The sequence below is a fragment of the Scleropages formosus genome, chromosome 10 (genome assembly GCF_900964775.1).
Source record: "Scleropages formosus chromosome 10, fSclFor1.1, whole genome shotgun sequence".
NCBI lineage: Eukaryota > Metazoa > Chordata > Actinopteri > Osteoglossiformes > Osteoglossidae > Scleropages > Scleropages formosus.
In genome coordinates this window covers 14,722,768-14,747,463 of record NC_041815.1, presented here as the reverse complement: position 1 = coordinate 14,747,463, position 24,696 = coordinate 14,722,768, and the positions used below count along the sequence as shown (strand labels likewise).

The 24,696-nt window shown below is 41.9% G+C and overlaps 1 protein-coding gene and 1 non-coding gene across 10 annotated transcripts in view; one reads left to right on the top strand and one right to left on the bottom strand.

Moving 5' to 3' along the window:
• Nucleotides 1-94: 94 nt before the first annotated feature.
• Nucleotides 95-166, top strand: trnaq-cug (transfer RNA glutamine (anticodon CUG)). The gene has a single exon. It is a non-coding gene; the product is annotated as a tRNA-Gln (tRNA).
• Nucleotides 167-10,469: 10,303 nt separating this feature from the next.
• The window catches only part of dock10 (dedicator of cytokinesis 10), a 76,227-nt gene continuing 62,000 nt past the window's right edge, over nt 10,470-24,696 (bottom strand). For 3 of the 9 annotated variants that reach the window (XM_018732566.2, XM_018732558.2, XM_018732562.2), the window contains 11 exons: nt 24,092-24,198; nt 23,700-23,822; nt 23,382-23,495; nt 22,763-22,768; nt 21,341-21,487; nt 20,737-20,947; nt 20,359-20,549; nt 20,046-20,146; nt 19,817-19,955; nt 19,194-19,269; nt 17,668-18,381 (listed from right to left, as the gene is read on the bottom strand). In XM_018732566.2, coding sequence (XP_018588082.1) covers nt 18,323-18,381; nt 19,194-19,269; nt 19,817-19,955; nt 20,046-20,146; nt 20,359-20,549; nt 20,737-20,947; nt 21,341-21,487; nt 22,763-22,768; nt 23,382-23,495; nt 23,700-23,822; nt 24,092-24,198 — 1,274 coding nt within the window. In that variant the 3' untranslated portion in view covers nt 17,668-18,322. Of the gene's footprint in view, nt 10,520-17,667; nt 18,382-19,193; nt 19,270-19,816; nt 19,956-20,045; nt 20,147-20,358; nt 20,550-20,736; nt 20,948-21,340; nt 21,488-22,762; nt 22,769-23,381; nt 23,496-23,699; nt 23,823-24,091; nt 24,199-24,696 lie in introns of those variants that run through there. The other 6 variants (XM_018732568.2, XM_018732569.2, XM_018732560.2 and 3 more) reach the window with 5 other exon arrangements.

The following is a 24,696-nucleotide window of genomic DNA, read 5'->3' as shown; positions in this document are numbered from 1 at the left end:
TTAAAAAAGTTAAAAAGGGTATAAAAGAATATACTAATTGTTTACGTAATTTATTAACATGGCTTCAATTTTAAAGTCACACGTCATGTCGGTGGGTTCCATGGTGTAATGGTTAGCACTCTGGACTCTGAATCCAGCGATCCGAGTTCAAATCTCGGTGGGACCTGCGGCGCTCTTTTTGAAAGCGCGCGCGCGGCCGCTCTCTCTCTCTCTGTCGCGCGCGCGCTGCTTTTGGGTTTGGGATCGTCTCGCGCTCGAAGGAATCGGTGGAACCTGAACGATCGCTCCCGCTCTACTTCCCTCGGCGACGACGCACTTACCTCGAATTACTCCAGTAAAAATTGCCCTGCCCTCGAGATCTTTTAAGTAGTCGTAACTTGTGGCGTTGCATACAAGCGTAACTTTCTAAGTCGCTGTAAGGCGTCATCTTTGTGATGAGAATATACTGTGTGTATATCCATCATGTTTACATCATTTTTTTTCCTGTTTGATTGCTAGGACAGCAGCCTGGAAATATACTGTTGGACACCCTTCACTGTATAATATAGTATGCGCGCTATACAACGCTAACATGGAGCGAGAAGTGCTACGTATAACATAGCAACGTGCAGCAGGGATTCTTTGACCACAAAAAAAATACTGTAATGGAAAACGTCGGGAAGGTGAACCGATCGGGCACGTAGGCCTTCGGCGTTTCATTTTTTGCTGGGGGTCTTAAGTGCTATTTTGTAACTTTTTTGCATGCTCGGGATGAATATCAAAGAAACGTAAGTTAAAATGATTAACAGGTTAAGTCATGTTGTATAAATCCGCACTTTGTGTAAAAGCACATGATAAAGCAACAAACACATGACGACATGAGCAAAGATAAACTAAGGGGACAACGCGGAATACTCGCAATGTGGGAAACACTTCATCAGCTATATTTAATATTTATCTTATTCAACAATAAGTAGCGGTTACTGTTTTAAGGTATTTTTTGAAGATGATGTACATTACATTATTGCTAGAGCAGTGAAACAAACCTAGTAGTGGCAGGAGGTAACAACCTAACAGCACTATCCTGTAAGAGATTTTTCCATGTAACCCCCTAAACAAAAGTCCCTATTTTTGGAAAGAGGTTGCTGTATAATTTTATTTGTAATTTTTTTCCCCTTTTTTACACATTTCATTTTAATGGTGTCACCTTAGTTTGTCTTTGTGGGCAGGAGTGGTCTGCCAGTTTGTCCAGGGGTACATAATTATTATTATTATTATTATTATTTACAAAAACATGATTTATAACCATCAAGAAAATAAATTATTTAAAAAAAAATAAAACTTTGCTTTTGTTTCTTGTGTTTCAGTTTAGTTATTTCGAGTTTATATTTGTGCAGGTCTAATGATGCATCTGAGGAACATGATCACAAATAAGTATAGATGCATCTGTTAATTTTATATTTGTGTGCTTTGCACCATCTTTTAGAGATATCTGTTCTATATCTTTCTTATTCGATCATCAATCAAGTGCTTAATCAATTTGCAAAGCAGTATAACTAAGATGTAAGAAATGAATATAAGCAGACAGTTTGCCAATACTTACGGTATTATTTTTTACAGTAAGCCATATACAGTGACTTACCCATTTGGGCTGCAGGGAATTTTACTGGAGAAATTCATTGCAAGTGCCTCGTTCAAAAGAACTGCTGCGAGATTTGGTGGGATTTAAACCAAGAACCTTCTGATTGTAAGGCAAGGACTCTAAGGACAACACCACACAGTGCCTCTTCTCGGGCAAATAAACTTAGATGTACTGATTAATGAGCAATTCTTGGCCCTTCCACAGGAACATAACTAAAGCTGTCAAGGTATCCCGTTACAACAGATCACAGTGCAATTATAGTGGACGTGTTGTGATCTGTTAAGAAGAGGGAAACACTGGCTCCTCAGTTTAGTCCAAGTGGAACAGTGAACCTGTCCGTAATTCATCATGTTTCCAGCTTCAAAGTCACTACTAAGTAACAATCATCAAAAGCTTAATAATACAGACGTACCTCGATTTATTCGCCGGTTAGGTTCTGTAAAAATCTTGGTAACTACTATAATTAAAAATGCTTTGTACGACGTTTAATTTAAATGTTTTTATTTACCTTGAGTTACATTAAAGTTAAAAGTAATATTGTATAGAACTACTGGAAATAAAAAAAAAATAGTCCTATTCGGTGGTGTTTGCTGGCAGATTCATCCCGTAAGCATTATTATGCATCCTTCGTCCACTTCTCGCCACATTAAACTTTCTATATTTCTTTAACTCCGCTTTGTCTCCATGGCAACAGCACGCCTCTTCTGACGGGCTGCTGGAATGAGCGCAGCGTGGGAACACCGTACAATTCGCGTTTGTTCCGCTACAAACACAACCGTGAGCGACCAGATTAGCCCAGAAAAAGCAGCCAGAAATGAACACGTGTTCACATCTTCGGAAATTCGTCACTCGACAGTAATAGGAGGAGTAAGTTCACAAACTAGTATGTAATAAATAATGAATAAAGTATGTAAAAAAAAAAAAAGTTCACAAAGGTTTGCCACGTCAAACTAGTAATACTCAGTGTAATAATCTATATCTACTTGTAGTTATATATCTGCTGATCATCACCTGTCATCAGATGTTGCTTAGGAAACAAACGATAATTCACTGAAGGAAATAAAGGTGAGCTCTGAACAGCACCGTTACTTTGAAGCGCCCACAGCAGGTGTGGATGTGGGAAGTTTTTCAGCACCGTTCCTGCGTGGACAGCGTTAAGTAAACCGGGGGGGGGGGGGGGATAATGTACAACATTCGTAAAACTCGTTCCTTCAGTAACAAATGAATATGTAGAGGCGCACAGTAACACTTCCCTTCACCGCTTGTCCAAGTGAGTCCAGTAAACTGATTTAATTTACTCTGTGTGGAACATGAGGGAAAATGCTGCGAACAGGTGGTTCTGGCGGGCGAATTTCTACTTGTAACCTCACATAATAAACCTTTTTTATGGAAAGAAGGAGGAAGACACCTTTTTTGTCCGATTTGGTACGGTGTGCAGACACGGATAAGAGGCGATGAAGGATCAAATACCTTAGTAAAGTGTCTGATCATGTCATTTGTACATGTATGTTCATCAGATATTACGATTTTATGTGAAACATTTTCAGTTGAAGTCGTCCTTATATTTGTGAAGTGAAGAATATCCCACCCCCTTAAAATAATCTGTGTTCAATCATTTCTCCAATTTCTGTTGTGTCATCATTCTTCGGTATACATTGTATCCGTGTAAATAAAAACGAGAATAAATGATAAATGATCTCACTATTTCAATCCCTCGCTTTTCTGGATCATCTTGGTGGCTTCACTAACACGTGTCTGAAGGGCTTAGTAGTCGATAAGTTTGGAGTGGAGATCTGGGACAAACTAAGGTGATTTGATAAGCCTTGGCTTGTTGAAGTTATTTTGTGTTGTTTTTTTTCCTTTAATAATTGGCGTGTAAAAGTTAGCATACAATTGCCTAAACTGCTATTTCCTCCACCACACGATGGAGCCAATGCTGTGCTTCACGGTAGATTGAAACGTTGAGTTTTGCGTCGCAATGATGAAGTTCCACTGCGCGCACTGACGCGCATAGAAACATATACGGCAGAGCTGAGGGGTTAAATTACTAGAATGGGGCAGAAATAATCTCAGTAATGTTTATGATCACAATGTCATAAATAGAGGAGGAAAAGAGGCCCGAGTGAATGAATGAATGAATGAATGAATGAATGAATGAGACTTTATCAGTCCCAGAGGACAGATTTCATTTGGTTGCTCATTGTAGAGTCCATGGCAGCTGGCAGAAATGACCTCCGGTAAGAAAACCACAACTGGACCAGCCTATTGCTGAAAACACTCCTGTGGGATGGGAATTATTGTTCCGAGGTTTTCTGAATCCTAGAAGGGATTAAGCAGTTCTGAGGGACAGAGGAAGTTCATTCCGCCACATCACTAAGACTGAGAACCAATGGGCTTTAATAAATTTTGTAAAACATGACTCTTCTGAAAAGACACATCTTTGAGAATATGTATTAATACTGTGGTCGGCAAAAAACTAATAAAGCTCATTAGAAGATGGAAACACGTTAAAAATGTACCTAATTGTCATTCGTCTATGTTCAGTGTCGTGTCAGTTAATTTGCCTCAGCATCAATGATTAGAGTAAACATTTTAAATACACCTCATGCAAACAATAATTGTGTAAAACAATAACTGAACTGGCAGTAGATTTTATATTTAAATATATATGATATACTGTATCTGTGCAATGATTTTTCTGTGAAAATACTACTTGTCTTTGCAAATAATTCACAATTTTCTCTAAAAAATAAGTTGAAATCAAAAGTTTTTGGCTTCATCGATTCTTTATTTTGGTATTAATATTACAGAATCTCAGTTTTTTTTTATTTTGAGCTAAATATTTCAAGAGGGGGGCATGGTGGTGCAGTGGGTTGGACCGGGTCATGCTCTCCAGGGGGGTCCGGGGTTTGAGTCCCACTTGGGGTGCCTTGCAATGGACTGGCTCCCATCCTCGGTGTGTCCCCTCCCCCTCCAGCCTCACAACCTGTGTTACTGGGTTAGGCTCTGGCTCCCTGTGACCCCGTATGGGACAAGCGGTTTGGACTGTGTGTGTGTGTGTGTGTGTGCGCGCGCACACAGATACTTCAAATCTGAGAAGAAAAACACAGGGCACTGACAAAATTATTGACAGGCCAGAAGCTGTCTTTGGCAGCACAGCCTTTGGTGAAATCACTGCAATGAAGCTTTTCCAAAAGCCGTCGGTGAGCTTCCTGCACCTCTGTGCTTGCAGTTTGGCCCACTCTTCTTCTTCAAACTGCTCCCGTTCTCTCGGGTACAAAGGGTGTCTTCTCCCAGCCGTTGTTTTCAGCTCTCTGCACAGGTTTTCAAGACTGAGGTGAACATTCAGAGGATTGTCCCAGGCGTGCAGGCTACGCACATTAGGCTAGACCGGTACTTTACCATCCTGCACCCCGAGGTCACCTTCACCATATCCTCCATAGGAAAGTCCATCAACAGCCCTTCGTGCTGCAGACCCAAGTCACGGAGTGACAGACCCATGCTGGAGCTCAGAGGTCTGTTTTAGATACTATTTTTATTGCACATTCCCTCCATTTACTGACACCTGGACCAATGTGTGATGTCAAAATGCAATAAGTGTACTGTTAACACTGACAATGTACAAATGTCTTTCTTCAACCCTCCAATCCCAACTCCAGGGCAGATGGTGTGGATGGAGACACTGCAGTGCATGCTGTACCAGGCAACCCCTCTCCTGCGCAGCCTCCATGAGCTGGAGGAGCGCCACATGATGCCACTCATGACCTCATCCTTCTCAACCAGTAACGGCTAGCCGAGCTTGAGCTCTCCAACCAGCTGGGGTCCAAGAAGGAGGAGCCGTGCCACCTTTCCTGCCACCTAGAAGATGAAAAGAAGAAGACTGAGGCCCTGCTGTATGTCATGCTGCCCAAGCAGGTTGCCAACCAGCTGAAGGAGGGCAAGAGAGTAGGTGCAGGTGAGCCAACATCATGAAGCGGAGAGATGGAAGATGGGATTTGGGAGGATAGACAAAGACAGTTTGTCATCTGTGAATGTCTGCGTTTTCCAGCTGCAGAAAAAAGAAAGCATCCAAACAAAGGACAGGGTTTTTGGGTAACATGGGCTGTCTTGCATTCATGTATCAGGAGGTTGCGTGTTTTGTGGAGACCACAGAAGTGCAGTATTACAGCTCATTGCTGATGGTGGCTGGGCTTTTCACTTTTGATGCACAGTTAGTATGTACATTCACGCAGAGTGAATATGCAAATACAGACACCACATCAATCTCTTGTCTGTATTTGCATATTCACTGCGTGAATGTACATACTAACACGTCCCTTTGGATGTGGTTACCTTTACCAGCATTAGCTCGCAGTGTGAGCCAATCCAGATGGTCTTCATGCTTAACTCGATGCGCCTCAAGTTTGACAGGCTCACCACTGTACACAATGTCTACAAGGTAAACACTCTTTTCTTGATTGTAACAATGCAGATGTCTGTTGAAATACGATTTGACATAACCAAGACTTAATTTTGTTGTACATCTCCCCCAGGCTTTTGTTGAGGTATGATGAAATGCAACCGACAGGCAACTCATTTGGCTTAACCATGGCTTCTCAATGGATTGGGACTGGACAATCTGATTATTGTAGGCTTTGTACCATTACCACGGGTAGAGACAACTGGCAATGCCTACATGGTGGTGGGTGGAGTTCCCATCTCTGTGTCCAGCCATGCGGAGCAAGCGGTGAACTTCGCCCTAGGAACGATCAATGCTGCCCAAGAGCCCGCTAATCCTGTTACTGGTGATCCTATCCAGGTGAGATAGTGACATAATGCTATTTAAAACAAAACTGCAGCAGTTTAAATAGATAACATAATGTGCATGTTATAAACTGCCAAGCAGTTAAATTGTATTAGGTCTTGGGTATATTTTGACACATCTGTATGGCTCATTAGATGGAAAAGGTGAAAAGAATGAAATTAGCTGCAATAATAAGCTAGGAAACCCCGAAATGGAACTCATTTTTCAGTGTCTCTCAGTGATTTTATTTTTCATTTTGTCACCAAACACTCCCCTTTGTGTGGCACCTTTGTCCAGATCTGAGTGGGAATGCAGAGTGGGCCAGTGTTGGCAGGTGTAGTGGGTGAGAAGTTGCCACGGTACCACCTATCTGGGGACATGGTCAACACAGCCTCCAGCATGGAGAGTTACGGACTGCCGAGAAAGAACCACCTTAGTCCCAACGTATATGAGCAGGCGTGTACTAACAATGGATTTTTTAATCGTCAGAATTAACACATTAATACTTCCACAATCAACCTTGATCAATTAATCTATGCATGCAGAAGCTGCTTTGGTTCTAGAGCTACATACAATTTAGTTTTAGCCATATAAAGCACCCGTGCTACCTGCTGCACCACTGTGCCACCTTTAGAAAATAAAGAATATAATGACTTTCACCTCAGTTACCAAATATTAATTGTAACAAAGTACACATTTTATTGTGCATTACAATACTGTAAACAGTTGTATGATGTAAATTCTGAAATTATTGTACTATGAACTCAGACAAGTCAGAAATGTACATTTGAACGCGGACATTTCGTGCATTATATAAATGAATATGTTACACAACCCCTGGCTTTGTCTTTATACATTTTTACATTATCTTCGTAGGGCAATGATTGATTGCAGAGTCCATTTCAGCTGTCCATTACTACATGCTTTTAGAAACAAACACATGTAAATAAATAATGATGCCCCATCCCTGGAAACTGAAGCCAAAGTGTCGCACACTTGTGGGTTGTTGGCGCTCCTCTCCAGGTCCAGATCAGATTGACACACTGCAGGACACATGACTCCAGCCAGAGCACTGTGAGCAAAGATGGATGGCTCTTGGCCGAATGGTTGCTGGAATCATATCAGTTTCCAGGTCAGTTGAGATAGAAATTGGCTGGCCAAGCTGACCTAAAAACACATGAACTAAGGCTGACCTGAATTATGTGGAACCGTAGCTGCCCTTCCCCCCTCCGTCCATCCTCTCTCACCTGAACGCCTCGCGCGCTCATCTCAGAAGTCTTTTTCCACAGTGAGGTCCACATTGTACGTTGTCCTGTCAGGCATGTGGTTCGATAAGACTGGTCGGTTGGTGTAAATGTCTTCCACTGGCAGAAGGAAAGTGACTGTTTTGACTTTAGTCCTGGAAAATTTTGAAGAGTTATCCGCAGGACCTTCACAATTTTCACCAGAAACTACAGTTACCTGACACTTCCCGATAAAAGCGACTTGCGGTGTTAAGTTTCTCCTAATAATTTACTCATTTATACAGCTGGGTAATTTCCCCGGAGCAATTTAGGGGAAGCACCGCGCTGAAGGTGAGATCTGAATTGGCAAACTTTGGCTTTGAAAGCAGCACCTCTAACCCTAACAGCTGTCCAGATGATGCACTGCATTTCACTCTCCACTGAAAACCTTTGCAGTTTCATTTTTTTTTTAAAGCATGTCAAATTCTTTTAAGTTCTAGTTTTCATTTGCAGTTATAAACTTTATTTTCAGTCTAGTTTCTCTGGTTTTTTGCTTGATTGCTGTAAATTGTTGGAGAAATAACTTTAATGGTAACAAGGTTTAGAAACAGAAAATGAAGAACGGTAACACCTACATATAGCTAAATAAACGGACAAAGTGAACAGGGTCCGAGCAGGAAGGCGTAGTAGAAACACACCTGTTCTTGTGCACATAGTCTTGCAGGGACCGCTTGCCGACCAGCACGGTGGGAGCATTTCCCGCGACCTCTTCCTGCACTCGGTCCCACTGGGCCGGGCTGCGGCCTTTCGCTTCCCCACGGTCGCTTCTCCGGCCAACCGCTCGGACGTTGGAAGAGATGGAGTACCTCCTCACCGTCATCATTATGTTTTCTGTTGGCAGAGTGGAGCAGAACAGTCGGGAGAGGTCACGCGGCAGCGAGGAATAAAGGACAGCATATCTCTCTCTCTCTCTCTCTCTCTCTCTCTCACACACTCACACACACACACACATTTTCAGAACCGCTTGTCCCATACGGGGTTACGGGGAACCGGAGCCTAACCTGGCAACTCAGGGCGTAAGGCTGGAGGGGGAAGAGACACACCCAGGACGGGACGCCAGTCCGCCGCAAGGCACCCCAAGCGGGACTCGAACCGCAGACCCACCGGAGAGCAGGACTGTGGTCCAACCCACTGCGCCACTGCACCCCCAGGACAGCATCATTTTAGTCCAAACCATGGTGGACTATAATTTATTCATATTCCAGTCAGTATTATTTTTTTCCTAGGGTTCCATCATGGTGGCTTTACTATTATATTTATATTACATTACAATAACGTATCCAAGACCTGTGATTTGCCGGGATATTCATATATTATCACTAATTGAAGGAAAGATCCTTGCTCAAGAAGCCAGGTAGAAAAGTAACAGCGGGTTTCGGAGCAGAGCCCTTCCTCCTTCGCTTCAGATGACGCAGTCCCTCGGCTCGTGGATACTCTGAGAAAGAGTAAAAGCGGAGCACTAGCGGCGTACCCTTGTACTGGCCCTCCAGGGCGGGTGCGGACACGTTCCGTCTCAGGCCGCTTTGGGTCGCGTCCTCCGGCGCCCCGCCGCTCCCCCGCGGTGTCCTCCGCTCGCACTCGGCCTCCCGCGCCACAGCCGCGCTGCCCTCCATATTGGTCCGTATTGCTCCCTACTCGTCCGTTCCGCCTTCGCTCTGCTCCGCGCTCCGCCGCTTTTACATGGCGCGTCCTCCGCAAGAGCCCCGGCGTCGCTCAATCAAAGCCGCGATTCGCACAAAGACATGATGTCGCCTTTCACCGCTTATACCGCGGAAACGGATCAGGTGATCGGCCTCCAAGACACCGCTGATGTTTTATTAATCCCCAAAGTTATCGTATTTCAGAAAAAAAAAAAAAACAAACACATGCATATATTTTATAGATTTTTTTTAAAAATACACAGCGTTTAATTCTCGCGCGCAGGCCTCGCCTTTCTCTCGACAACAGCTCAGTTACCCCCTCAAATGTTTTCCGCTCCTTTTAGCTTTCCCGTTTTTCCCCTCCTTTCAAAGACGTGATTTAAGTTTTCTTTGAGCGTCCGACGTGATCGGGTTGTCCAGGCTCCCTGCTGGTCTCAGGTTCACGTCTCCAGCCATTGGTGTGTCTCCGTCCCACCCACAGAGTGTGAAATATTTATTAAGTCACTCAACGTAAAGGAAGACACAAAAGGAGTTTGTAGCCTGGCACACGCAGTCCGCTACAAACACAGCTTCTGTTTCCCAGAACACTGCATCTATAGGATCGGTTGGCAACTGATTTAAATTATTTGATATTCCCCCTAAATTTGGCAGAAAACATCTTATGTATTAAACTATGCTTATGTGTAATCGGCCATATATATGCTTTAACACTATATTTTTAGTATAATACAATATTAAGCATCATATCCCAAGTAAGTATACAGATTGTACAATAGTCAGAGCTGCATCCTACTCTAGATATGACCAGTTCAAATCCCGCTGAAACCATTGATCAAAGTATTTGCCCTGAACTGATACACTAAGGAAGCCCTGTTGTATGAATGGGTGAATCATTGCAGCTCACTTTGGAAAAAACTGGATATTTCCACACAAACAAGTTAACGGCAGCAGCTTCTCAAGTCAGTTTGAGCAATTTCCGAACTCGTGGCCTACCATATTTTATTCATGCCCTTTGGGGTAGCATCCATCACTGCCACCATCATCGTGTCACTCAGCAGCTCCGGCTGTCTCGCGGACCATTCGGAGTAATCTCTTCTCTTCATGCCGCCGACAGTATTGCTGGTACATGTCCTGGCCTAGGGCGTTGGTAGAAGAATCCCGTTTCCCTCATTTCAAATGTTCTGGAGTGGAGCTGTGTAGAAGAAATGTTGCCCACATATAAATTGACAGATGGGTAAATTTGCAGACTAGTTATGTACTGCTCATTTCAGCACATGAAGCAATAATGTTATTGAGCCAAGAAAAAAGATAGGAGGGTTTAAAATATGGTGCATCTAAACTGCCCAGTCAGGCTGAGGGTTCCTGCATTCCACCATTCAATATATAATGCGGAAGCAAGACCAGAGGTTGTTTAATCAAATAAAATCAAGCGGTCTAAATTACTACTGATATTTCAGCAACCTGGCTCATTCCTTTGAGTGTGCGTGAAGGCAAAACAGTCACCACTCAATTCATATCAGGGTATGGGATCGAAAAGCTGATGGGAACTGCACTTGACCTCTATGTGACTGGGTTCAGTTCCCTGTCCTGTGAGGTCCTGTAACTGGTACCATTTTAATTAAACATACGGGAAATGGCAATATGTAAGTATTTTGGTATACACCAGTCGACAGAACACATTACATATTCAAAATAAGCTCCTAATAGCTTCTGCCAAAGGATCAGGCACAGGTATAAATTGTAATGGTGAAAGAAGGTAACCTTGCTCTTACAGGAGATACATCGGACAGCAAGCGATTTGTATTAACGTATGCCTAAGAGTTGAAGTATCAAAGCTTCATTAGACCTTAGTCTAAAACAGCAAATGAAGTCCATTGTATGCTACAAAATATGTTCTCCAACAAGAGGAATAATGCAGGCTCCTGCTTTGTACCAAAAAAGATAAAGCTTAAAGTACATTCTCAGAACCAAACCTAGCTTTAACAAATCCAGTCTGCTCAGCTTTAATGATTTCTCACATGAGAGAGGTAAAATGTAAAATCCACAGTGAAGAAGTCCAACAGGGCAAACAGTGATGGGTTCCAATTGCTTATTTTCTTTCTTCACAGTTAGCCTCCGTTAGGCTGTATGGCAGTCTTTAATATAGGGCATATCTCAGGTCAGGACTTCTTACGGAATTTTACAGGGAAACCATGAGGCCCTGGGGCTTTTCCAAAAGGCATTGATTGGACAGCGTACCGCATTTTCTCGGGAGTAAATGATGCACTGATTAACATTTCCAAATTTACATTTCCTCAGTTGAACCTTGGACTTGAGGAGTATACAGAAACCTATAAAACTCTCTGAAAGAATTACTGAATGAATGCCACAGGAGACCAGAAATTTCAGTTCGATATGCAAACCTTGGGGATGTCAAACACCACGGGAGGTGAACAGTCTACCCCCTTTGCAGGATGTGGCTTCTTCTGTCCACCTCAGTTGTCTTGAATCTGTGATCCTGCTCGAAAGTAATCTTGTGACTCTTTAACATGTTTAACAATAATGAGCCCTTAAGAAAAAACTTAAAAGTTCTGAAAGTCAAAAAGGCAAAAGAAAGTATTTCCTATCAGTGTAGAACCTGAAGCAATAAAATCCACACACTTGTCTTGGAAGTGTTTCAAGAGGCAGCATGGGTGGCACAGCGAATAGCATGTTCATTCAAACTCTACACAGACTGAGTGGGAATTGAACCCATGTCCTGTTGTATCACCCAGGCACTGTGAGACAGCAGCGCTAATCACTGTGCCGAAGATCAGACCTTTGAGAAAGTGCCATCAAAGCACACTGGAAAACCTCTTTTAGAATCTGTGGATCCATGAGAACTGTTCAGGTTTAGATGTGGGGCCTACAGTGGGAAGAGGTGTTTTGGGGGGGGGGGAAACACATCCGAAAGAATGTAGTATACCCTCCGAGGGCCACCCGTGGCCGTCTGCTGTTATCAGTCAAGCGTTAAGCAAGTGGGGGTTCAGCCTGCATGGGCCCTGAAGACGACAAAATGGTGCTAATCCACAACCTAGGGTAAGCACAGTTGGTAAACCTCTTAATATTAGCGTGTTATTGCATTTGCAGTTAATGCCACAGTCTGCTTCAATCATGCGTGAACTAACTTTTGCTGTAGCGAAAGAGAAAGCGTTTGGTCTATTCACATGTGTGTGGATCTGGGACCCCTGCCATCATTTGCTCCTCCGCGCCGCCGAGATCCACCACTCTGGATGCAGATAATGTCTTCAGAGCACTTACCTTCGTTCTCCATCCTGCGCTTGAGTATGCAGATTTACATGAATAAATAAATAAGCGCTTTCCACCTCCTTTATGGGTAGTAGTTATATAGCGATGTGCAGTGGAAGGGCAAGATTTTGGCTTTGAATTAACAATGGAGGACAAATAACTGCACAAATATCCCCACTTGTTACAACTTCCTAATATAACAGAATTCCACTTGTCAGCTCACCTTTGGAAAAAGTATTAGCGGTACAATAAGATCATGCCATATTTGTCCGGTCCCTCCCTGCTGGCTCAGACCTTGGGGCCAGAGGTTTGTTTAGTGACCCAGCACTTGACTGCCGCTTTACACTGTCTACTTTACCAGCCTTTACACAAGTCAAGTGCCTTTTTCGACAGCACAAAGGGAATTTCTCGTGTGAATGCAGTCTGCTGCTCTTCAGTTCCCAGACCACAACAATGCTACATCGATCGGGCTGTGCAGACTGACACACGAACCCATTATCTGTAAATGGCTTGAAGCCAATCCCCATTACAAGGGTTTTTTTTTTCCTGTCCTGTTCAGTCTCGAAGAGAGAGAAAGACTGTTATTATTGGAGAATATTGCATTAATTTATACATTCCAATTTATGTGTCCTTAAAGAGGTGAAACCACAGAAATGAATGCACATGTAATGCATAAGCTGGGGAGTAAATTAAGAATGACCCATTTTCAGATTCTTGAGAAATGAGGTGATTTAGAGATACATTTTTAAAGGGCTGACAGATTTATGCATTGTATAACTTCTAATTATCTGTCCCTCGTCATGTCTTTAACGCAAACGGGCAGAAAAACATGCAGTGTACATACACTGATTAAATTCTGATGGATGGGTTTGTTAGTGATTACAAATACAGAAACTAGTTTAATAAGACAGCACAGGAGGAGAGAAATAAAATGAGAAATAAAAAGCATGCAGTAAAACAAAAAAAAACCTCCTCTTCCTTAGAACTAGTCACAATGGGTATACATTGTACACTAAAAATGTCAAACAGCAGTTTTTCTGCTATCAGTACAACCTGCTGTCCAGCTAGACATGAGAGGCAGTAGTTTGTCTCAGTGACAAGTTTAAAGACAGAAATTGGACCAGAAGTGAGTGTGGAATTCCACCAGAAGGTAATATCACTGTGTTATAGGAGGAGGGAAAAGGACTTTCATGTCTTCTATATCTCATTTTCACCGAGATGTTGAAAGAGTTTTCGTGTTCTGTTTTAGAAGCGCCTTAAAGTAAAAGGCTTAAAAGAAAATTTTTCTTAAATCCCAAAAATGTTCTGTTGGAAAATGAGGCTGAAGTAGATCAGAGTATCAAAGCTTTACCATAGGCCTATCTTAACACTCTCATAGCTTAACTTTCGAGAGGTTTAAGTACACTTATCTGCAATTTTACCGTCTAAAGTCGTTCCTGAAAATCAGCTCAGTACCATTTTTACTTATGGGAAAATTTGATCCAAGCCCATTGTAAGTTCACCACAAAAGCAACATAAGTAATGCCTAATATAAAGAGAAAGTTTTGCAACAAATTAAAATGGAACAAATAACAAATCATAATATATGATCTCATAATATTATGTAAGAAGTATGTTTTAAGAGATAATGTTTTCATAAAGTAAACAACCCTGATAGTGTGAGTAAACTCGCTTGAGGAAGCCAAAGCTTATGTAATACATTTATACGATTCATAATACATGAATAACCAGAAAATTAAAGTGAAATGTTGCAAAGTAGAGTATGGAAACACAAACACGTGAGTACACAAGTTATTCTGCTGAGTACCAGAATGCTAATGAGAATGGGGGTACACAGTTCCCATAATGCAGTGCGCCTCACAGTCTCACTCACATGGCTGCTTGGTGCAATATTGAAATGTGGCCTCAGTGTATCCTGCTGGACTGAATGCCATGGACCTGGCAAAACAGATAAATTGAAATCCACACTAACTGACGGTAAGTGGTATTAATGATTGAGGACTAAATAAGGGAAGAAACCTACTATGGAGAGACTGAATACCTGGGGATGAGTGTAGCGGGCTAGGGTTTACTCCAAGACACCGCTCAAGCTAGGCAAGCAGCAGAAGACTAAATACTTTGGAAGTGAAGAGATCATCTTGAGGTGTTGAATTTGGATCCCCATTCCAGCCCCCATCTCAGAGTTGGAGATAAAACATTCTCTGGCTTTTTACACAGAAAGTGGGAGACGGCCACAGAATAAATAATGTGGAAAAAAATAACGTGTGCGAATGTGCATTGAAGCGGAGGGGAGAGGAATGCTCTTCATGGAGGAGTAGAGGGAAGAGCGCAGCCTCTAGGCTCTACTGTTGTTCACTTGAATTGCTAAGATCTAATTGAGTGTAGTCACACACTTTGCCCACTGTCTCTGACTTTGAAATGGAAATCATGCAAAAAAGCAAACCTTTTCCCTTCCACTTCTTCCAGCTTTTTGCCTTCATATATATTCATTTTTCAAAAAAGAAATTTTCAAGTCTTGACATAGGTCACATTTTCTTAAATGGTCACAGATGAATCATTCATAAATTGCACACAAAAATGTCAGGAACAGTTCAAATAATTAATGCAGCTTCTTGAAGCTGGAAGAGTGAATATAGTCACATGCCACAGGCTGCATTCGAACCAATAACCCTCTGAGCATAGATGCATGGATCACCACATAATAACTGAGTGATGAGAGAAGATGAGAGACTGAGAATGTCTGCTTGATGAGTACAGGTCACAACAGACCTTTCTGCTAGAAAGGTCACCGAACACACTTCACCTTGGTTGCATCAACATGCTTTGAAGTCACCCTCCAGGTAAAGGAAGTCACTATCCATTACTTTCGCTTCCATCTTCAATCCTGACATCAAAAAGTCAGTAAGAAAGTTTATTTTTTTAAATTAATATTGTTCATATCTGAACAAAATAATTTTTGTTCTGAAATTCATTGATCCTTTATACCTGGATCACCTGGTAGTGTAGTGATTAGAGCTGCTGCCTTAAAAATAAAGGGTGGCAGGTTTGAATCCCAGCTGTAACACCCGCGAGCAAGGTACTTACCCAAAATTGCTCCAGTAAAATTACCCAGCTGTGTAAAATGGGTAAATAACTGTAGGTAGCTGAACATTGTAAGTTGCTTTGGAGAAAAGCATCAGCTAAATGTAACACCTACATACATCTTCCAGAGAAAAATTTAAACATAGTTTAGGTGATTTACAATAATTTGACATCTGATCTGAAAGTTTTTTTTTTTTTTAAGAAAAAGTATTAATTCTGTACAAGTTAAACTGTTAACCATTATTAGAAAACAGTTAAATTCAGTGATTGAGTAATGTATTTTATTTTACATTGTTTCTTTTCCTCTTGGAATCTCTTCATCTTAAGGTATTATTTCAGATTACTGGCAAGTGTAGATACTAACAAACTCTTTAAATGACAGGCAGTATATGTCTCTGTACATTTCCTGCTTAAGATGCCATATTTAAATTTCCTGATTTCAAACGGAATATATGTCCAGAATAACGGTGGGCGCCGGGACTGCAGCAGTAGTTACGATCAGTCATAGTAAATTGAAATATTGCATTACTACTGAACAAATAAATTACGCCTGTCCCCTTGCATGCACGTGTTCACAATAACACACACACATATCACGGGTTTCCAGAAATTACTGTTAAAAGAAAAGCATGCATGCTTTGTGCTGTCACTGTGTCAGCAATGCACAGAGACGGATAGAAAAACCCTTTTGTTCCACCAGTGGCTCTGATAGACCCTTTAAAAGCATTTTCTGGTCTCACGTTTCCATTTCACACGGAGTTCTGCGGCGCAGGGGTGAAGGGCCCAGCAATTATCTATAATTACGGTGTCGCGTGGCCGCAGCGGAAAGGAAATGAGCGGAATATGATGCAGCTGGGAGAGGGGAGTCCGTTTTACCCATAGCTGTTTGGAGAACAGTCAGCACCTCTCCTACAAAACACAAATGTAAATGTTTGCTTGGCAGCGCCAGTGACCGACAGACAGAGAAAAGATGAGAAACAGCAACAGCAGGACAGAGCCGGATTGCAAAGGACGCCGCGATGCCATTGCGTTGCGTAGCTGGCACTTCCTCAAAAAAGCCGAGGTGATAAATAGGGGTTATCGTTTATTAACGACAATACGAGTGTTGCACGTTCGCTACAAAACAGTCGGCAGCAGGCAATGCGCTGTTTAAGGACACAGGCTTGTAACCTGAGGTTCCCTGCAGCAGAACACTTGATCAAGGTACTTAACCTGAATCGCTTGAGTAAAAGAACCCAAGTGTATAAACAGATGGAACTATTAGCTGCTTCGAGTAAAAGCATCAGTGATTTAATAATAAAGGGAATAAAATATTTTTAATTTGTTGAAGATTTCACAGCAAAACTACACTCAGATGGTGTGACTTTGCGTGCTGTGTAAGGCAATGGAGCAGAGACAAGGGAATAGCCTAAAGGGACCGTACACTTATCTGAGACACCTACCTGTGCCATCATTCATTGCACTTAGGCCTCATACGTGTGGTGACGCCTTCTAATTTGGAAAACTTCATCATTTCAGTGTATAAAACCGTATCGCTGAGGTCCCTAGGTCCTTCAGCATGTTTACTCTCTTTAGCTTGATTAATACTGTATTTCAATGTAAATATATATAATTATATAGTCCATTCTTCCTGTTTTTTTCAAACTACAAATTACTGATGTTTCGTTGGATCATATATGGTGAAAAAAAAAAAGTTGTTCAGAAGGAAGGCAAAAAGCTTTAGATGAGCAGCTGGACTGGCTTCTTTCACACACTATCTTCAAACAGATTCGTACAGTACTCTTGGTTACAGACATTAACAAAATTTATTTAAATGTTATACATAAAACTTCAGTTTCTTCATTTTTTTTTTTTTTTTTAAATTATCCAAATGGAAGTTCATATATTTTTTTTTTATAAAAATGAAACAAAAAATTTTAAATATTAATTATTCTTATTTACACTTTAAAACAGTACATGAAATAAGAACAAAATGAACAGTAATAAAAATGTTACAAAACATTGACCTTCCATTTTGAAATTTGCAAGCTTTGAATTCCACTCTGTTAGATGTGATAGAGAAAAGTGCCGCTGATTCCACATTCATTTAGACTTTTTTGTCTTCACCTCTAACTCTGTGGCCACAGTAGCCATAATACTCAGTTTAAATTTGATAAAAAGTCAGAAGAAACACAGCCAACGCCGCTGCTCTGCGTTCACCACGTTGCCATTTCAAGTTGGCTGTGTGTCAGAAAAGAGCCGCACAGAACAGACTGGCAAAAGAAAAAGAAAAAGAAAAAAAAAAAAAAGTTGTAACTCTAAAGTACAAAAATCACTTCTGTTGGATGCACTTGGAATGCCTGCCTCGAAACAAATTCAAAACTAAGTCTTAGAAAAATGCAAGCACAGTTTAAAAAAAAAAAAATTAAAAAATTAAATAAAAAAAAACTGGAAAAATACCACAGCAGCCTGCAAACATGATCCTCTGCCATCCATTTAAAGGTTGCAGCCTTAGACGAGAGTCAGTTAGAAAAATAATAAATCTGAAGTTTGTATCCCTTCCCTTATTTCCAGTTGACAAAATATCACAGCTTCTCAATTTCTGTGTCAAATTCGGTGAGCAATACCAGGGTGGTGGGCGTGGGGTGTCCGGCGGGTCCCGGTCCTTCTACGGGATGCTCAGAAGGCGTGGGCTCATTCCGTTCCTCACTGCTTTGTGTGCAGAATCTCCACGATTCCAAAAAAAAAGACACAAACAAATTAATGAGCTTGCCTCAAAAAGGAGTGAAATTGTCATCTGTACAAAATGTTTTTTGCTCATACAAGTGGAACATGAAACTGTACATAAACATTCACATATAAAAATTTATACACTATGTAGTATCTTTAAGTGAGTGGGATTTGTCTGGCTGTCAGAATTAAGCTCCACTTTCCTCAGATGTCTATCAATCTCTCCCGAGATACTTTATAAGTATAAAGGCCTTGTGACAACATGTATTTCCTTAATATCCACTGAAGTGGAGCCTGAAGTCAGCAGATGACAGACACTTGGAATAAATTAAATCTGCAGTCTCAGTTGACCAGATTAAGACACTAATCCAGTTAAACACGGTAGCAGACTATTAGTTATCAAGTGAAGGTATGTTTTAGCATGTTTTGATGGTAAGAACTTCTGATCACTGTTCAAGCTCTATTTAACCACTTCCCAGGGGTGGACACTGCAAACAAAGCATTAGTTGTTTTCTACATTTTGGCGGGTGCCCTTGATTTGGTTGTCATAAACTGGAATGTTTTTCCACAATATAATACAGTTCTGAGATTAATCAGGAATGAAAAGGAAATCTGGTGAACTCTGAATGGGATAAAAGGAGATTTGTTCCAAAAAAAAAAAAAAAACAACATGGTCACAGCTATATTTCAGATTTCAGAAAGGTCCAATTGCACAGCAGTTACTTAACTAACCACTGCTTTCCTGCCTCATAGCCAATGAAAATACTCAAGTTAGGCCTGGAAAGGAGGACGATGACATGGTGACATACCCGTTTTGGAAACCGTACTGAGCGAGATGTTAGAAAGAGAAGTGCGGAAGCTGGAGGAAAGGATGCCGTTATGCAGCTATGGGGAAAAAGAAGGATAGTTGGGGAAAAAGGGCACAGAGATGGAATAGTTCTCTTAGTTTGAATTAAACTGGCCATGCAGGAGTCCCTGGTTGACTGTAGACTAGCAGTGGCTGAGGGCACAAAATCACACGGATGAGGAATGACAGACTGTGCACTGGAGAAACCAGGAGATCGAGCATGCAGTTCAAACCTTACGAAAAAGAAGAGTCACACATAATGGAGGAAACACAGTAACAGCATAACAGAAACACAAAAAGACAGTCTACAATCATTATTAAGAGCATCTCCTGTGTTAGAGACCTATATTTCATTAAAAACTAGTTCAGTATTACCGTTGCAGACACAACGACAAACGGAGAGAGACGTTTCCTTAGCGCACAGCTAGTTAACGGTGTTAAAATCGGGGTGGTGAAGTTTGACACAGACGGTCCTTGTCCCGATCCCCACACACACACACACACACACACACGTTCACTTTGTAAAACCGACGCTGAAGCACACCGAGGCGAACGGGAACACAGAACACAGATGGGCAGAGAGACCTGTTCATTCATGATGGCCGACAGCTCGCTCAGCATGTCCTTGTAATGAGCCCTCATCTCCTCCTGGTACTCCAACTGGTCCTCCTTGATCAGCCTCTCGTTCACATCCAGAGCCTGTCCACATGCCTCCGCAAACTGCCTGTAGGAGGACAGGTACAGACGCCGTTTTCCACTCGCTGCCTCTCCAAATCAGTTGGTGACGCTAAAGTGACACTAAAACAAAAAGTACCTGAAAATCTCCTTGAGAAGTTTGACCTGGTTGTCAGGGTACTTCTTGGCATTTTTCTCCTCTAAAAAGGCACGAGCATATGCCATGGGTCCTGCATTCACCTGAAAGTTGGGGGAAAGAAATGTCGTGGTTGATTCTACTGAGCGCACAGTTAATACGCAGTCAGGGAGAGACATACAGGTTCAGGCATACAGGTAAATATTCCATTAAATGTATAGTTTAGAAATATTCAGACGCAGGTTTTCAGGTGTACAAACTCAAGTACACAGCTACTGGAACTACTCAACGTGGAACTGACACCCGTTCTACTTGCCTTGACACTGACGCTGCCCTGCAGCTTCAGCTGGAGACGGATCATGTCAACCTCGTCCATGTTACAGAGGTGGTTGAGCTCAGACACCTTGCGGGACATCTCGTCGATGGCAACCTCAATGGGGTTCAACTCCGTGCTCTGCTGCTCCACAACCTGGATACGCTTCTTCAGGTAGGGGAAGGTGGAGCTAGCTGTAGGGCCAGAGGTCAGAGGTGAGAAGAAGTGCCCTACTGCTCCCATGATTATGCCAAAGTAGGGAAAGGAAGTATGGCTCACTGGCTACTAATGTTTTATGGTCAGGCACCGTACAGTACTTGCAGTCAGACTTAGTTGCCAGTAGATCAGTGTATTCACTACAGTGATTGTGGTCAGACATACTGGTTAGAATGGTGCGCCTCTTGCACTGCTCCTCTACATCGCCGTGCTTTTTCCCTGAGAGCGTAAAAGGCGTCTCGAACACAAAGTGCTTGATGTTGTGATGTCGCTCAAAGTCCGTCTTCTTCTCTTGGAGCTCCTTCTCGTCAAAATATGGTGTCACATAGGTCACCTGGATATAGGCATACTTTGGATCCAGGTCCTTTGGGTTCACCTATAACATGCAACAGAACACACAACTGTTACTTTCTCATTTCTGATGTTATTTTTTCTCCAAATGGAAAATATGTATGTTTGTGAGACTACGTTTTTGTAGGTTTAAAAACACCAGTTGCTAACAAATCAAAATTAAAAATTAAGTGATAATATCAGGGATATAATACAAATGAGAGGACAAGCCATCTAAATTTTCATTGATGATACTGTACAGATGCCAGTCCTTTAAATTCCTCACATTCAAATTTGATTGTTTATGATGTAAAAATCAGTATAAGAGATATTCAATGCTGCAACCTGAAGCAAACAGTAGAAAATAAACACGCTTCTTTCATGCGTATAAATGAAAAAGAAAAAAAAAATTGTTTTTTTTTTCCCCCCAGTCACTCACCTTATTGGAGTCCTGGATCATCTTGACGTTCTCGGCCCCAAACTTGTCAGAGTAGAGTTTTAGGAGTCGCTGGGAAATCTCGGACAGACCTGTGAGCTTGGGCTCTTTGTAAATGAACTCCTTACTCTCCTCCTCTTCAAAGAACCCCTGCGGGAGAAATCGGCTCATTACTTCATGCCCCGTTACGTGCAGCATTTTTTAACGTGCTGGTGTTTGTCACGTGTGTTTCTGTGGTGCCTCTGACTACTGCCTCAGTGTGAGTGGATTTCTTTCCAATTTTCTATTTTTGTAACACTGCCATGACCTTAATTTCAAGGCCAGTAGTAGGGTACAGTCTATATACTGGTGTATACTGCTTCCTGATGGCCAGCAAATGAACTGCAATGGTTTAACGTCACCATAACAACGAGACACTGCTCTTGTATACATACTACAGTACTGCCATCCCACAACATGTGCCCAGAGCAGGATCTGTAGATCAATGATGCTGTGGCCCTGCAGCTGTTAGAACAGCTAGAAAGACATCCTGAACACAACTGCAATATTTCCAATCCAATCACTTGAGGAAACAGCACAAAGTCCAGCACCAGAGAGTGATTCGGGTGAGGCAGACTTTGTCATTTTCAGGACAAGAGCAGAAACGTAAGATGATGAAACCTCAGAGCCCAGTATGCCCTGAAGGCCACTAAGCACCATTGAACATGCCACTTCTTTTGACCTGTAACTCAAGACTAGAATGGCATGAGAATGGGCCAAAACACAAACTTAAAGGAAAGAAGGGTCACTGAGCATGTGTTGATGGGGTATTTAAGTTTACAGTAATGTGCAGAGAGAAGAACTCTCATTTTAATCACCATCCAATTTTCACACTTGCTTTCCCCTTTACAATCCAATTACATGCCTTTTACATGTTACTTAACAGTTTCTTTTTGTTATAAAAGGATTGTCTAGACACTACTGTCAGTCGTTAGAGATGCATATAAGTTATAAAGTTAAGATAGTGACAAACATTGTATTTGCCATTAAACAAGCATAATTCCGAACATAATATGATTACAGGCAACGGCTGCTTGGAACACAAGGAAGTGTTACTTATTAATTTACGACTGCTTGAATAAATAAAATGTACTCAAGTGTTGTCGACCAAACTGCCAAATTGATAGACAAATCGATGTTATTCCTTTAGAGCAATAGTACAGATTATATATGGGAATTTTCAGGGGAAAAGCAGTATGGAAGCATTTGACAGTATACATATTATACACATTGACTGCATATATATGTATACCAGCACACAGACAGTAGCAGCTAATGACACTGATCCACATCATCTTGTTCACACAAGTAAGTTAGAAGAGGCTCGCTGAAAGTGACAGCAGCAGAGGTGAAAGAAACAAAAGGTTGAGAAATGAAAAAACTTACCGCCGCCTTGATACAGAAAAAAGAAAGAAAAAAAAGAGCACAGATGACTGAATTATAAAGGTTGACACTAAAAGAACTTTCACACAAGTACTGACATAGTGTTTTCATTATAAAGCACAATATATTACTTTGTTTAATTCATGAATCAACAAACTTTCGTAAAATATTAGCAAAACTACAAAGAGCATTAAATTTACCAGTAATATTTGTGTTCGTCTATGTAACAGTAATGAATTTGTATGAATGAGCACAAGGTTTCTTGTGATTGCAGCTTTTCTACGGGAAATGATGCAATCAAAGGCAACGTGATTACTATAGCGAACGGAGCAAAGGGTGAATTGAAAGACCTGATCTGCACACCATGGCCGGAAAGCAAAAATACAGGACAACCTTTGATTAATGGTGCATGTAACAAGCGCTGTATTTGGATTACATAATGAATTTTCAATCTCCTCTATCAGACAGAAACAGAAATGGACACAGAAACGGTTTAATCTCTGGGCACTACAGCAGACAAAATCCCAGTTTTCCCTCTGTAACTGGACAAGACACGAGATGCATTAATGGATTCTAAGTAGGGTTTATGTGGGCATGCATCCCAAGGAACCACAACTCTCACCTGGCCATAGAACGCCACACGGTAGTATCGCCCAAACAGCCGCTTCTCGGAGTTCACCACCTCAGTGACTTTCAGGTAGGAGCGGTGGATATCGTAGTAGAGCTCTGACAGCCTCTGCAGGGTAGGGAAATGAGGAAGTGGTCAAAACATGGCTCTCAGTGAGCACCAAACATCACAGGGCTGGCTTACACTGTCAACATCCAGAACATAAATTCCATGGGCGGTCCAATGTCTCCTCATGCAGTCATGTTCAACGTTCATGCATCAGCATGATTTGAAGGAGGAGACAGCTGAGCTGGGTTGAGAAGCCAATGTTACCTTAAAGTCCCTTCTCTTCTCGAAGACGGCAATGATGGGCTTGTTGACATCAGCGATGAGCTCATACCTTTCCGACTTCCACAGGTAATCCACACACAGCTCCAGCTGCTCCACCAGTGTAGCCTGATTGGAAAATAACCTGTTAGTTTGTGAATATGGGTCCCGAGGGTGTGTGTGTGTGGAAGGGATGAAGCGAGGTGATCGGAGGGAAGCAGAAGGAAAAGAAAAGAAGGATGAGAATCAGTTAAGCCTAAGTCAAAGCCTGCAGAGTCACTGCATCTGAATTTATGACATTGCGTACTACAGTAGTGGCCACTTTCGTTTTCAGAACAGCATCTGTTGATCCCTCTCCCAGCCTGCTACGGTGAGGTGGCAGTAAGCCCCCATGGTACCTCAGTGTAGGGTGTGTCCTGTATGCCAGTGTCCTCCTTCATGGCTCCCTCCTCCTTCACGTTTGGTGTAATGCACAGAAAGGCAGCCCAGCCCATGGAGAATGAAGCTGCGACAGCAAACAGAAGATGATGTCAGTGCAAATCATTTGTGCCCACACAAAAATCACTGTTCACTCACTCACTCTAAACTTGCTCTCACTCTTCCAAGACACCAGCTGTCCAGTACAGACATATCGGAATCATTGTTATCAGTGTATTACTGCAGTAATGCCACCGGAAGAAGGTGATCAGGATGGTGTTTTGTGAGGAACTACAGTGAACAGGAGGGAAAATACCCACATACATGCTCAGTTACAGACACGCACACCCACAGCTCCATAGACATGCAGAATGTCCCATGTGTGCAGAGTACCACGTAAACCATCACAAATTCAAAATGAGTGTAATGTTAAGCCTTTGTCTAGGTTTGTCAGGAATACGCCACAGACAGAGTAAAACATACATACATATATACGTATAATGTATATCATATAAGTATATATTTGATAGGCACCAGACTTGAGTACCTGCAATGATCAAAGAACTATTTAATTCCCTTGAAACAA